Raw genomic sequence first — 14,088 nt, forward strand, 5'->3', positions numbered from 1 at the left:
TCACCATCTATCTTAGAGGATGATGTTGCTCAAGACGTGGCAATTGCTAGTAAGCTAGTGATCATCCATCCCTTTGTGTGACTGACAGGTTACAGTTTGATCATTTTGGCTCCTCTGCCTCTGAGAGCACACTGCTAAAACCATCCATGTTGAGTCCCCATTAGCATTGCACCGCAGGAGAGGGTGGTAGCCTTGTGAAACCATTCAATATCAAGGGTGGCACTCGAGAGAAACAAACTATAAAGCCACTACAAAAAAAAGCAAGGGCAACACTGTCATTTAGTCAATTTAAAATCATGGATTTGGTATCCAGTCTGTCTCTCTGTGCTGTTTGACTAAACCCCAATCTCTCTCTCTCTCTCTCTCTCTCTCTCTCTCTCTCTTCTTCTTTTTACTTGTTTTGCACTTTAAGTTTAATCCAAACCCAACAAAAATCAGGAAAATTAAAACTCACAAAAAAGGGAAGAAAGAAATCCAGTATGAACCAACCAATTGTTTCTAGAGATTCTATTAATCAGTCATCTTCTAAAGTAATCACAACCGTATTTTATTTAGTCTCTGTGGAAACCCAGAAAGAAACTCCTTCGTTCTTGTGACTTACTGTTGTTCCTTTCCCTAGAAGGGAGGGGTCATTGTACCTAGTACCTACCACTGATAATAACTCCATCTCTTTCCTTCCCTTTTGTCTTTTTTTCCCCTTCTCTTCTTTCCACCCCTCCATGACCCAATATCCATCACTGCAACTCACAAAGATTGTTGGTGGTGCAGAAAGGTTGGGTCTGGGATCAGAATTTGGGCATTTTGGGGGGGGCGGGGGTGACAAAGGTACAGTCCAGCATAGATTCAGGTACCCAGTTGGCCCACATTGGTTTTTAAGCAAAAGCTCCACCCGAACTACCACCAGTCCTTGGTGGGTTTCTTGCAAACGGGGTTGCTCAGGCGTCGCTGTGTTGGGTTTATTTCAGCTTGTTCTGGGGTTGTTTTCTGAGTGGGGGATCCTGATCTGGCGGGATTTTGTCTCCAAGTGTTTGGTTTTCTGGAGAAGGGTGCTGGGAGGAGATCAAGCAAACCAGGTATGGCAAGAGAAAAATGAATGAATAACTTGTTATATTAATTTTCTCTTCACATTCTTCCCTTTTCTTCTTCCTTTTCTCCTTTTTGGTGCGTGTGATTTTCTACATGGGCTGTTGGTTACAATTTTGATTTGGTCTTCATTTCTTTCGGTGTTTTCTTTTGTTAGTGTTGTTCCTGTCCTTTCTTTTGCTTGTTTTTCAACGATGGTTTGTTCCTGTGCTGGAGAAATTTGGGGTCCAATGGAAGTTGTAGATTTGTGAAAATGGGTTATCAGGAAGTGCTGCAAAACTGTAGTTTGTTTGGTCTGAGCGAATCGTGTTAGGGGCCATATAAGGTTATGGGAAGAATTTGAGTTACAGTTTGTTTGGTCTGAGCGAATCGTGTTAGGGGCCATATAAGGTTATGGAAGAATTTGAGTTACAGTTTGTTTGGTCTGAGCTAATCGTGTTAGGGATCATATAAGGTTATGGAAGAATTGGGTTACAGTTTGTTTGGTCTGAGCGAATCGTGTTAGGGATCATATAAGGTTATGGAAGGATTGAGTCCTGGAATGCAAGTGAAGGATCAATGTGAGGTGGGAATCTGTAGACCTTTTAGTGTCTAAAGAGGAGAAATGAAATGGGGTTCAATCTTTTAAGCAAACGTTAAAAGGAGGAAAATGGATGGAATGGAGTCCGTTTACCTGCTTTGTGTCCAAAGAACTGCTGTTGATCCCTTGATTACAATGTTTCTCTGCAGTTTCTGTACGAGTTTTTGCTCTACCTGTGGTACCATAAATCTGTTATCAAGCTGGTACATGTTAGACTGCAAATCTTTTGATGTTCTTTGCCATTCAATTGTAATCGGTTTGCCTTGTGGATCATAAGTCTTTTTTGGTTGACTTCGTTTTCCAGCATTGTTGATTATGTATCTGTTGAAGTTTCATGATAGTTGCTATTAGAAATGATTTTGAGATGCTCGAATGACATATATCATTTGGGTACCTTGGCCATTAGGAAAATGTCGTCTGGTGGAACTCTCAATAATCAACTGTCTCAAAAAACGCCTGTTCTAGGCCTCAAAATTTGGGTTCTAATTGGAATTTCTGTGGGGGTCTTCATTGTGTTGATCCTTGTTGTCCTATCCATCTGGCTTACTTCTCGAAGGAAGTCAAGAACGACCGTTGATCATTTCTCACAAAGCCAGATACCAGCCGTCTCGAAAGAGATCAAAGAGGTGAGGGTGGAGCAAGTAGCAGCTCATGACTTTGCTCCTCGCGATGGGATTCTGCTCACCATCCATGACAAATCCAGTGATAAAGATTCTGACAAGGTCATGGTCCATGTTGGCATTGGTAAAATGAAAAATGCAGATAATAGTAGCCAGTCAGGTTCTTTCCATCACATAGACAAGGATTGTGCATCACAGTCCGGTGATGAAGGGAGCTCGGGAACAGTTACTATTTGCAGAAGCGCTTCCTCATACCCTATCACTGCTCCTTCACCTTTAAGTGGGTTGCCGGAATTCTCCCATCTGGGTTGGGGCCATTGGTTTACTTTGAGAGACCTAGAACTTGCAACTAATCGCTTTTCTAAAGATAATGTGCTTGGGGAAGGTGGATATGGTGTTGTCTACCGTGGTCAGCTGATCAATGGCGCTCCAGTAGCTGTAAAGAAACTCCTGAACAACTTGTAAGTTAACACTAGCTCTTTGCTGCAAGTTCCTCTTTTCTTAGTTTTGATTTACAAAAAAATGGCTTCTTGTTGATGTTGGTATCTAGGGCCTTTAGTTATCCAAATCTATTGTAATGATGTATCTTCATCTACCATTTCCCAAAATCAGCAATTTGTCCTCAATTTCGCTCTTCTTTTGTTTTAAAGGCTTTCTGTTGGATGTTTTGTAGGGGTCAAGCAGAAAAAGAATTCAGTGTGGAAGTGGAAGCTATTGGTCATGTCAGGCACAAAAATTTAGTCCGGCTTCTTGGATACTGTGTGGAAGGAATTCACAGGTATGTGATCTGAAAAATACTCTCTCTACTGCTCTTGCAATGGACTTGCTTCCAAGTTCCATCACATTACTTATGCCAAGTTGCCAACATTGATCTGGTTGTGACATGCATCAGACAAACACCTTCACCAGGACTAGCAATCTCTCATCTATAAATAGTACAAGACACTGAATTATGTTTCAATTTCAAGATGTCATTTGACTTGACTTCATTATATCCATATGATTTTCTCAGAATGCTGGTCTATGAATATGTCAACAATGGAAACCTAGAGCAGTGGCTGCATGGAGCCATGCGCCAGAGAGGCTTTCTTACTTGGGAAGCTCGCATGAAAGTCATACTTGGTACTGCTAAAGCGTAAGTCCACTTAGAAGTAGCACCTCAAATTGTTTGTTCGTTCAGTGGAATGACATGGTTAGGTTATTCTTTCTTTCCAAGGAAAAAAGAAAAACTTATGATCAAGATGTGGTTTCTGACAGTCAAAGTTGTTGGGAAATCATGTTATTTTTTCTTTTTAATTTGATGACAAAATTTTGTCTTTTAGATGCAGATATCCTAAATTTTTTCTCGATTGCCATTTAAAGGTATTTCTTTTTGTTTCCTTTGTATTTCTTTTGCAGGCTTGCATACTTGCATGAAGCAATTGAGCCAAAGGTTGTGCACCGAGATATTAAATCTAGCAATATATTGATTGATGAAGAATTCAATGCTAAGGTATCTGATTTTGGACTTGCGAAGCTTCTCGGTTCTGGGAAGAGCCATATCACAACTCGTGTGATGGGGACATTTGGGTGAGTTTCCATTACTCTTTGTTATCAACACTAATTCTTTTTCATGATTAGTTTTTTCTTTTAGTGTTGACTTATTTTAGAGATTTCATTGAAATGACCATGTCTCCTGCTGCTTTTCCCTCCAGTTATGTGGCTCCAGAATATGCAAATACAGGACTCTTGAATGAGAAAAGTGACATTTACAGCTTTGGTGTAGTGTTACTAGAGGCTATAACAGGTAGAGATCCTGTTGACTATGGTCGTTCTGCAAATGAGGTATTGATAAGTTGCAATTTAACTTTTTTTTTTTTGAGAAGTTTTAACGTTTCAATTTTCATCTTAGGCTTGTAGGTGTCATATCATATCAGAAGTGGTAGGCTCAGTGATGGGAAAGAAACAATTGCTTGTGGGATTTAACAGAATTTTTTTGTTTATTCATGATGACCATTTAAAAACCAAGCATATTCTCTTGAATTTCCAAGTGGATGTTTTGCCTTTAATTACATGCAAAAATGCATTAATGCCACCCACCTTCTCAATGTTCTGATACCTTATTAGCCATCAAAATTATCCCATGAAATTAATATATATTTTACATGCCATGAGTTCACCATTTTATTTGGTATTCCTGTCTTTAACAATTACTCCATAGCAGTTTGACCATTTTTAGGAATAATTGGTAAATGCTTTCTAATTGCTGTTTTGTCTATCTAAATAACACTGCAGCTATTTTGTCTTCTAAAGAATTTTTAGACCTTTCTTGCATGAAAATATGAGACCTACCCATGATTCTCTTTTCTTCTTGAGTATTTTCATATGTGAAGTTTGTTCTTGTAGGTAAATCTTGTGGATTGGCTTAAAGTGATGGTGGGGAGTAGACACTTTGAAGAAGTGGTGGACCCAAACATAGAGACCAGGCCACCAACACGGGCCCTTAAGCGGGCCCTCTTGGTTGCATTGCGGTGTGTTGATCCTGATTCTGACAAGAGACCAAAGATGGGCCAAGTAGTCCGCATGCTTGAAGCAGAAGAGTTCCCTTTACGTGAGGTTTGTGTCCTACCTTCCTCATGATTAGGGGTGACAATGGGTCGGGTTTGACCCGGACCTGACCTGTACCAAACCCTATAGGTGCAGGGCTTGGTAATAAATGAGAAGGTCCGATTAAAATCCGGGTCAGATCTGAAGGGTCAGATTAATATATGGAGTCAGGTATGGGTTGTGAAATTTCATACCAGACTTGAGCCAGACCCAAGTTCCGACTAAGATCCACAAATTTTCAACGTAAAGAAGATAAAAACTATTATTTTACCAGGTATGGTTTGGGTCTGGTTCATGTAATCCTTATAGGATCTGGGTTTGGTTTCTCTTATGGTGGGTTTGATTGGTCCTGGGTCCAGACCCGGTTACCATAATCTCAAATCAGGCCTGGGTCTGGTTTCACCTGGGTCCGAATGAAATCCGACCCGTTGACACCCCTACTCATAATAAGCGACTTAAGGAAAACCAAAAATGATATTCTATTCTTATCTAACCACTTACAATGCATGCCTAAACTACTTTAGTGGAACTAGTGCCACAAATTCAATATGCATAACAGAGGTAATTATTTTTCCAAAACAAAATGTTGCTCTGTTTTTCTTTTTCTCATATGAAGAAGTCTACTGTGCTAATGCATCTCTAATTCGAATGATTCTGACCTAACATCAGGCACCTGGGGCCTACAACAAATGGCCTTAGTAACTATGATTTTGCCTAACCCCTAACCCCTAAACCACTAGAAAAAGAAATGAGAAAAAAAAGGATTACCCAGATTCACTAGAAAAAAAATGAGAAATGAGAGAGAGAGAGAGAGAGAGAGAGAGAGAGAGAGAGAGAGAGAGAGTATGGGTATGTGTGTGTGTGTGTATTATATGATCCAAAGTTATGAGATTATGCCATTTCTTTTGTTATAAATTTATGAAAAAAAAAACACAAGGAATTAATCATTTTCCAATGCCCCATGATGGAAATCTTTTCATTCATTAGGATCGTGCCGTGGTTCTTTTTGTGTCTATTCATGAAACAACTATCATTGGTCAAATTTCAATAATTGAGATTATCACATGATTGTGCTTCACTGCCTGTTGGATGACGTTTGTGTATTAAGTGATAGGCTTGGATATGATGCTTGACAGTGAGAATCACCCAAAATTTTCAAATTTGTATGCTTCACTGTCATTTTACTTCAATCTTTTTCTATTCAGTTAAATAGCCTTTCTGCAAATATGTAGTATTTATTTATTTATTTTGTTTATAAGGCTGAGAAACCTGATGTTCAGTTTGATCTGAGCAGTGTATGCCTTTTCTTATCTGCTATTCATAAATCATAACTAATTTGCAATATTACATACTACATGGGTATTGAAGAGACTATTGGCTCTTTTCTTTTCCCAAATTTATGCTGCTTTACTTGCATCAGTGGACCTTGTCCCTTTGGTGGCGAGGTTTTGTTGTGCCGTGCGCATGGAGTCGGAATACGCTCCATGACACACGAAGCTAAGGCATCCGTGTGTTGTTGGCTTTGGTGACTGGAATTAAGGAAAGGTGGCTCGCAATGATACTTGAAGGGTTGGCATGCATCGGTAAAGGTTTTGGGGATGCACCCTGCTCCTCATGACCCGGATTGGATGTTGGTTAAGTCGGTAGTGCTGCATAGGCACGTTTCGGCCTATGACAATATACACTTGCCCGTGTGAGCCGCAAAATACGTTTGGCCATTTGGTTGGAGGTGCTAGCCAGTATGGGACGGTTATGTATGTAAGTGGCTATCGGATGCGCGACGACTATGTCGAAAGGATTTCTTAAAAGAAAGGAAAGTTCGCTAAGTTGAAGTTCTGCTGTAAGAAGATTATGTGTGGGAAACACGTGCTGTGAGGCTGACTAGGCCGCGAGACTGGTGATCGACCTTGATGCAGTTAAAGAAGCAAGTTTCATTGGTTCATCTCACAATCATCTTTAGAAGTAGAGAATGCTTTTATTCCTCCAATAAATCAGCTGTCCAGGTAGAAAATAATTTTGTTAAGTCTTCAATGAGGAGCTATGAGGTGGAGATGTGGAAAGTTGAAGAACCTTATGGAGCTAACCATAGTCTGGTGATAGACCTTGATGCAGTTAAAGAAGCATGTTTCATTGGTTCATCTCGCAATCATCTTTAGAAGTAGTGAATGCTTTTATTCCTCCAATAAGTCAGCTGTCCAGGTAGAAAATAATTTTGTTAAGTCTTCAATGAGCTATGAGGTGGAGATTTGGAAAGCTGAAGAACCTTATGGATCTAACCAGACTGGTGATCGACCTTGATGCAGATAATTTAGTGTGAGAAGGCTAAAATTGTGGTGATTTTTGAAGTATTCTAACCAGTTTTCTGATTGGAGCTGGAAAATTGATGGATGTTGTGTGGATTATCAAAGAAAGGTCTCAACCTCTCCTTGCATTGTTTGTTTCATACTACTGTCAGACTACAAGAAGAGAGGAGCAAAGATTAGTCTAAAACAGTTAAGAGAATAATGATCATGTAATAATCTAAAACAGTTAAGGGAATGGTGATCATGCAATAAACTATCTGAAACTTACTCACGGTGTGCAATAAACTCAGAGGGATGAGATGAAGAGAAAAATGTGCAAAAAAAACATATATGTAAGATGGCATTAGCTTGGGGCGTTGTGGAGCATGGATGAAGCATGCAGTAGGATGGCCTTGAAACTAGGTTTTAATTCTGGCAGAAAGGTATCAGGAGTTGAATTCTTGGTATTTAATTATTTATTGCAAGAATCAATTTACTATGGTAGAGCATGGATGATGTAGGTGATGATATTGATGGCCTCCTATGTCACATATGTGCCGGTGCGAATGCGGCACTTTAAAAAAACTTGGGTGCAGGGGTGCGGGGAGGGTATATATATATATATATAAAACTGGACTTGGTTAGGGTTAACTGAATCTACTTTTGGACAGAAATGGACCTCAGTGTGGTTGACTGACAAAGGAAGCCATGTCCAAGTGTCGCACCCGCATGGGTGTGGGTGCGACGCCGGTGCGGTGCCCTGTTAGAAGAGTCTGTGTTACATAGATGACCTTGAAACTAGATTCTAATTCTATCTGGAAAGTATCAGAGGTTGAACTCTTCATATGATAACATGAACAGCCAAGGTTTTTGGAACTTTTATTGGACATGGTCCTGGAATACGTAAGCATTCTGAAAGTCTAGCAGAATATTGATGGGCCTGGAATTCCTAAACATTCTGAAAGGTTTTGGAACTTTTATTGAATGAGATCTCGCCTGTAACTGAAGATGAAAAAAGAAAAAAAAAAACTCGTAAAGCCCGTAACTGATCGAGACCATTAATGCTTGATATTGGACATCACTTACCTCAAGTTAGTCGTGGCTTAAAATGACTGTCCTCAGCCAAAGAGCAATAGGATTTCTTATGAAAGCAATAATTAATAAACACTGTTCTCTGATACCTAACACAAAACTTGAGGGTGGGAAATCCCAATTTATTCATTAGATACTACTTTAAAGGTAGACTAATCTTACTAAATTGAACAAGGTTGATCAATCTAATACTCTTTAAGTTGAACAACTACCACTCTACCATCAAGGCCTTTTTCCGTTTCCCTTTTCATGTGAAGGATTATTGGATCATGAGATTATGCAGCATTTTGGAGAAATTTGTATTGGCTGGTCTTTAACATCTCTTCATTGATAAGAATCTACTAAGCATTGGGCACATTTCCCAGGTGCTCCTTGATAAAATACAAATCTTAATCTTGTGACATTAAAAGGCCATTGCCCTTGGTTTGGTGATGCTTATGCAATAAAGTAAAGGTGGTGACCTTCCTGGTATAAGATTCATCAGGTTATTTTTCTAATTGAGAATTCAATGATTGATCAGTCTACTTTGGATGTTTCTACATTCAAGGAGGAATCAGTTCAAGGAATGGACAGCAGCATGATGCTGGCATCTTAGAAAATTATCATCAGGATGCCCTTAGGGGACAGGATGGTACAGACAAACAATAACATAAGTTACAGTTATGGCACGGAGGCATGTGTTGACCAAGGGCAATGATGTTGGCTTAGGGGCAGTTTTACGAGAGGTCTGCTTGATAAGGTGGATCAACCAAGAATTTGGTCAAGAAGAATGAAGCACGCAATGCACCAAGGCAGTGATCTTGGTCAAGAGAATGCAGGTGACAAATTTGTATCACACTGTTTTACAAAATGAATCATGTGAAGAGTTGCAATAATTAGGGATCTTCCACAAAATGAATCATATGAATAGTTGCATCAATGAGGGAGCAAGGTTTCTTATTGTCAAAATGCAGGCTATAGACACAAAAATGGACAAGTTAATAGCAACATAGTAAGGCATGCGATGGAGAAAGATGATTGGAGAAGCACATGAAGGAGGTGGCCTGAAACAAGCACCCAGAAAAAATAAAAATAAAAATAAAAAAAGAAAAGAAAAAGAGGACTGATTATTTTGGATTGGAATCTATGACAACTGATGCAAGATAAAAGATTTAACCAATAATTGGTTCTCCAGCTGTTACAAGGGTATAGGGCTGTCAATGGGTCAGGTTTATCTCGGATACCTGACTCGACCTGTATCTGTATTACCAGGTTTTGGCAGATAAAAAGAAAGATCTGAATAAAATATTAATGGGTTTGGGTTTGTCTTTTGAAACCCAACCTAGTTTGGATCCAGGTATGATTATTAACGCTGAATCATCGGGTTGGATACCCAACCTGGTGAAGGAATCAAATCACAAGTTGGGATTGTATAAGGATGTCAAATTTGAATATGTAGGGAGATATCAAAAATTATTGGGGGAAACTTACATATCTCACCATCACTAGACTAGACATTGCTTATGTTGTGAATGTTGTGAGCAGGTTTATGCATGAACCCACAAAAGCTCGTATGGATACTGTGTACCGCATCCTAAGATACTTTAAGCAAAATCCAAGAAAGGGAATTTTGTATGTCAATCATGGTCACTTCGATATTCAGCTCTATGTAGATGCTGATTGAGTTGGAGTTGTAGATGCTACTGTGCTTTGGTAGGGGGAAATTTAGTTTCATGAAAAAGCAAGAAACAATTTGTTTTAGCCAGATCTAGTGCAGAAGCCGAATATAGGGCTATGGCACAGGGTATCTCTGAAGGTTTATGGTTAAGACCATTGCTGTTAGAGTTGAAAATTGAGCTAATTCACCTATCTCTCTATCTGATCCGAACATGTTCCTACACATGATTTATGGGAAATTGGAAATGTATAAAAATATAGCGTACTTGATGATACTCGAACCCCAAACCTCTCAATACAGTAACAAACGTTGCTAACCAGCACAACAATGCACCTTTTGTTGTCTACATGATGAAATAAATTTTATTTCTACTCTTTTTGAGTGGGATTCCAACAAGCAACCCGATCCTACAACAACCCGACCTGTTAATATGGTTATCCGGTTTGGCTTTTGGGAATTTGAAAAAACTATAAGGTCGGGGCATGGTTTCTTTTATATCTGACCCGAGTATGATCTGAACTTGAACCTGGACCCAGTATTACATATATGGGTGGATCAGGGTCCACCCTGAGCCGACTCTGGTCCGACCCGTTGACAGCCCAACACAGGTACATCACTTACCTTTGCATAATGTTGTGACATGATTAGACATGGACAAAGACACCGGATGTGGCAACAGTTTTTGGTCTAAACATGTACAAGAAATGGGATTTTTCTTTGGTAGTTTGTATGTATGCTTTAGGCAGTTTGAGTCGTACATATTCATATATCTAATTTTGTATTAGTTTATATACTCAGGATCTAATTATTTAAATAATTAGTATGGAAATATGTTCATGTATCTTACATGTCATAAAAAATGCCTTGTCTGTGTCTCAAGTGACAGTCTCCAAGTGGCAGAACATAGTTAACGATATCATTGGTGCTTAAGAGAGAGAAATCTTGCTCAAGTGGTTTTGTTTCTTTGAGTGCAATTGCAGGAAAGTTACATGAACTGGTTTGACACAGAGCATGTCAAGGACTGCGTTGATGGCCAGAGCCAACTAATGAACAATCAAGTTCCAGATTTATTGACAATATCAAATAGGGTCTCTTGTTTAATGCTTCCAGATTTATTAAAAAAGAACAATGAAGTTCAGCTCTTCTGTAGGTTCATACCAAGTATGAAACCGACTGTAATTTATGATGCATTTATAAAATACACGTGATAAGTTAATTTTGACATGCATTTGATATCCAATATGTATCTTGTCTAACTTTTCACTCTGTAACCCTGTAAATGTTAAATGGTAAGCTTAAACTCCATCAAACTAAAAATCTGTCATGAACTTTAATGTCCACAGGATCGAAGGCAACGACGAAGTCAAGCAGGAAGCATGGAGATTGAAGTTCTGAGGGACAACTCTGACACTGACAGAAATGACCATGCAGATTCTCAATCAGCGAGTAGAAGAATGAGAGCATTGGACAAATGAGTAATTGGTCAATGGACAAGAATCTATAATTTACATTTTTTTCTTCTATTCCTGTTGTAATGGGCTTACTTCAGTGGATTTGCAAGAGGCATTACTGACCTGAAGTCAGCTCAATAGCATGGGAGATTCTTATGAATCTTTTTTTTGTTGTTGTAAAGGATGTTGAAGAGGAAGAAGCTATTTTGTATGTTATTTTTTCGTTTTCTTTTTTGTTTCCTTTTTTCCAGAAGTGGCATTGAACTCTATGTACAGGATTTGCTCGGTTCTTTGAAGAACTTGATTGGTTTGCTATTGTTAATGAAGGAAATGAATTTGCTCTTATATACATGAATGGTGTCTGATTCGTGGTCCTTCAATACTTTTAATTCTGTAACCTACGTCTCAGGAATACTTGTACTATTAATAACAAGTTGCAATGCATAGTCTAAATGAATCCAACTTTATACTCTACAGAATTCAAGTGGGGACTCAAGTTCCTTTTGTATGTTTTCATTGTAGCTGGTTCCAGTCAAGAGATGTCGTCCGATCTGCCTGGTGATGTGATCTTTATCCACTAATGATCTAGATAATTAGCTCTATCTATATTGTTGATTGAGTGGAAGCAAGTTTTTAGTGGGACCGGAACCATTGTTCTCGACACGGACCACCTGCTCCACTAAAACTTGTTGGAGCCAGCTTAGTAGCGGGCTTTCCAGGTCAGAGGTGGACCATGGGCCTGCCCCAATGGCCCCACTAAAGAAGTTACTGATATTGGAGCACGAAATTGTCGGACACCCAGATAAGCCTTTGGCTCTTTTGGAAGAAATGCCAGGGTGTTTTTTGAGAGGGGTGGGGGTGGGGGTGATGACATTGGCACATGCAATACCGACCAAGGACAACCAAAGATTCATGGTATTTAAGTCTACTCCAAATTGGGCAGCCTATACTACAAGACAAGGTCTGCGTGTATTTATCTTTTTCCAAGGCCCTGTCTGGCATACAAGTTGTATAATTGGTATCTATGTGACAGGAAGGCCTCAGAAAAACCAATTGGACCATCTCTGGCAATGACCCCACATACCCTCAACACCTAAGGTACTAAGATGCCTTTAACCCATTAACTGAAAGGCCCCAAGGGGGTTGGCCACTAGACGTATGGTCAAAGGTTTGATTTCCATGGGCGTCTCCTCTCTATAGGCCCTGGGGGCGGGGGTCATAGCCTCTGAGTTTTATGCCACCAGCACGATGACCTTAGCTATGGCAGGCTGAGTCAGCGCAACCAGGTGCAGTTTCTTCGGGTTATAAATCCAAGAAAAAAAAACCATTAACCGAAAGCCACAAAAAGTAGGGTTAGCCCCATCTGTCAGTTCCAACATGTGAAGCCCAAAGTCCCTACTTCCCACCAATATTGGGTGAGTCCATTCAGCTTGGTAGGCCAAATTGATCGCATCTTTTGGCCCATTGTCAAAATGAAACTGCATTCATCCATGGGGCCAAATTTCATTAGGAAGGGTCTTATCGTATGTTCTCTTGTTTCTGGGAAGGAGCCTTTGCAGGATGTTGAGATGGAGAGGGCATCGATTGAGACGATTAAGATGGGTGGGACATATGTCCTCACCATGTTGATGCGATAACGGTAAGTTTGTGAACCTCTACGCCCACAGGTTTGGGTTCCACTTGTTCATACACTACACTGAAGCATCCCAAATGTTTGAGATGAACAAAAATGATGACATGAGAAACCGAGTTCGTGTTCATTCTAACCATTAAACTTTAAAAATATAAAGTGACACACAATTACATGGGTTGCCAATAAGGGCTTCGCACACCTACCTAGGTGGGTCGGGTTAAGTCATTCAAGCTGAAGGACGTCAAGAGTTTGATACCCAGGTTAATGTCTTTTGCAGCAAGACCAAGTTGCAGGCTCCTTGGTGGGTGAGGGTGATGATCAAGGGGCTTTAACCACTTGAGGGTGGGCCATAAAGCAGGGAGTCATTTCTTTTCCAAAATATCAAAAACAATGTAAGAGGTTAATGGGAACCAGATTGCACAAAGAGACAAAGGCCCAAAAGCAGAAGATGAAGTCACAAGATGTGGTGATCAATTGGCTCATAGAAGACACGTTCAGCACAGCCTTCATTTGCTGAACATGATGCCCCCACAATGCAAGTACAGTGGTGATGAACCGACTGCAGAGGAGACTTAAGAGCATTTAATACAGCAAGAGTCATAATCTATTTTGAGAGGATGCACTTGGAGGGGTTGCGTGTTGAAAAGGAGGATTCCGGAACAGATTCGCATATACCTTGTTTAACAAATTCTCATCTTCAACCATGAACAAAAACCGAATCAATGCCCTTATCCCAAACACTGCTTCCAAAGGATTCATCCACCAAATGGGAGCCCTAGGGTAGGGACAGTATCTTACATCTCCCAAGCTGAAGACACTTGGCACAAGAGGGGGGATCTAAACGGTTTGGTTTCGGTTTCAAAGTGGGTGATAGCAAATCTAATCCCAAGGGTAGCTCTTAATAAGATCCTGTTAGATTAACTTGCTACTCTTGTCAATTCAGTCTCTCCATGTAATTTTCAATTGAATCTGAATTTTGAAACCTCAAACCAGAACCGACTATCTTGCTCAACTCATCAGGGTAAATGGTAGAAAGCTTGGCACCTGCATCATACATACCCCTACCACAAGCACTAATGGACCTTCCACTTTATAAAATGTATG

General features: G+C 39.9%; 1 protein-coding gene across 2 annotated transcripts; it reads left to right on the forward strand.

The window, feature by feature from the left end:
* The first annotated feature begins 621 nt into the window (after positions 1 to 621).
* Positions 622 to 11,696, forward strand: LOC149826661 (putative receptor-like protein kinase At2g42960). 2 transcript variants are annotated; one of them, XM_090018927.1, is made up of 8 exons: positions 622 to 1,073; positions 2,070 to 2,744; positions 2,957 to 3,061; positions 3,296 to 3,418; positions 3,682 to 3,852; positions 3,978 to 4,107; positions 4,669 to 4,878; positions 11,244 to 11,696. In XM_090018927.1, exons 2-8 carry the CDS (start codon positions 2,074 to 2,076, stop codon positions 11,373 to 11,375), a joined length of 1,542 nt encoding a protein of 513 aa, XP_089875053.1. In that variant the 5' UTR covers positions 622 to 1,073; positions 2,070 to 2,073; the 3' UTR covers positions 11,376 to 11,696. The 2 variants fall into 2 exon arrangements, with proteins under 2 accessions (XP_089875053.1, XP_089875054.1); XM_090018928.1 differs by lacking the exons at positions 3,978 to 4,107; positions 4,669 to 4,878; positions 11,244 to 11,696 and having other exon boundaries at positions 681 to 1,073; positions 3,682 to 3,856.
* Positions 11,697 to 14,088: the final 2,392 nt, after the last annotated feature.

This window comes from Nuphar pumila, chromosome 10, assembly GCF_984573655.1.
Source record: "Nuphar pumila chromosome 10, dmNupPumi1.hap1.1, whole genome shotgun sequence".
Lineage (NCBI taxonomy): Eukaryota > Viridiplantae > Streptophyta > Magnoliopsida > Nymphaeales > Nymphaeaceae > Nuphar > Nuphar pumila.

What these genes read in the sequence shown, in the direction of transcription:
- LOC149826661 (XM_090018927.1), top strand. Translation starts at nt 2,074, where the DNA reads ATGTCGTCTGGTGGAACTCTCAATAATCAACTGTCTCAAAAAACGCCT. An exon ending in CGTGTGATGGGGACATTTGG is followed by an intron (nt 3,853 to 3,977) that starts GTGAGTTTCCAT and finishes TTTTCCCTCCAG; the next exon opens with TTATGTGGCTCCAGAATATG. An exon ending in ATGGTCGTTCTGCAAATGAG is followed by an intron (nt 4,108 to 4,668) that starts GTATTGATAAGT and finishes TTGTTCTTGTAG; the next exon opens with GTAAATCTTGTGGATTGGCT.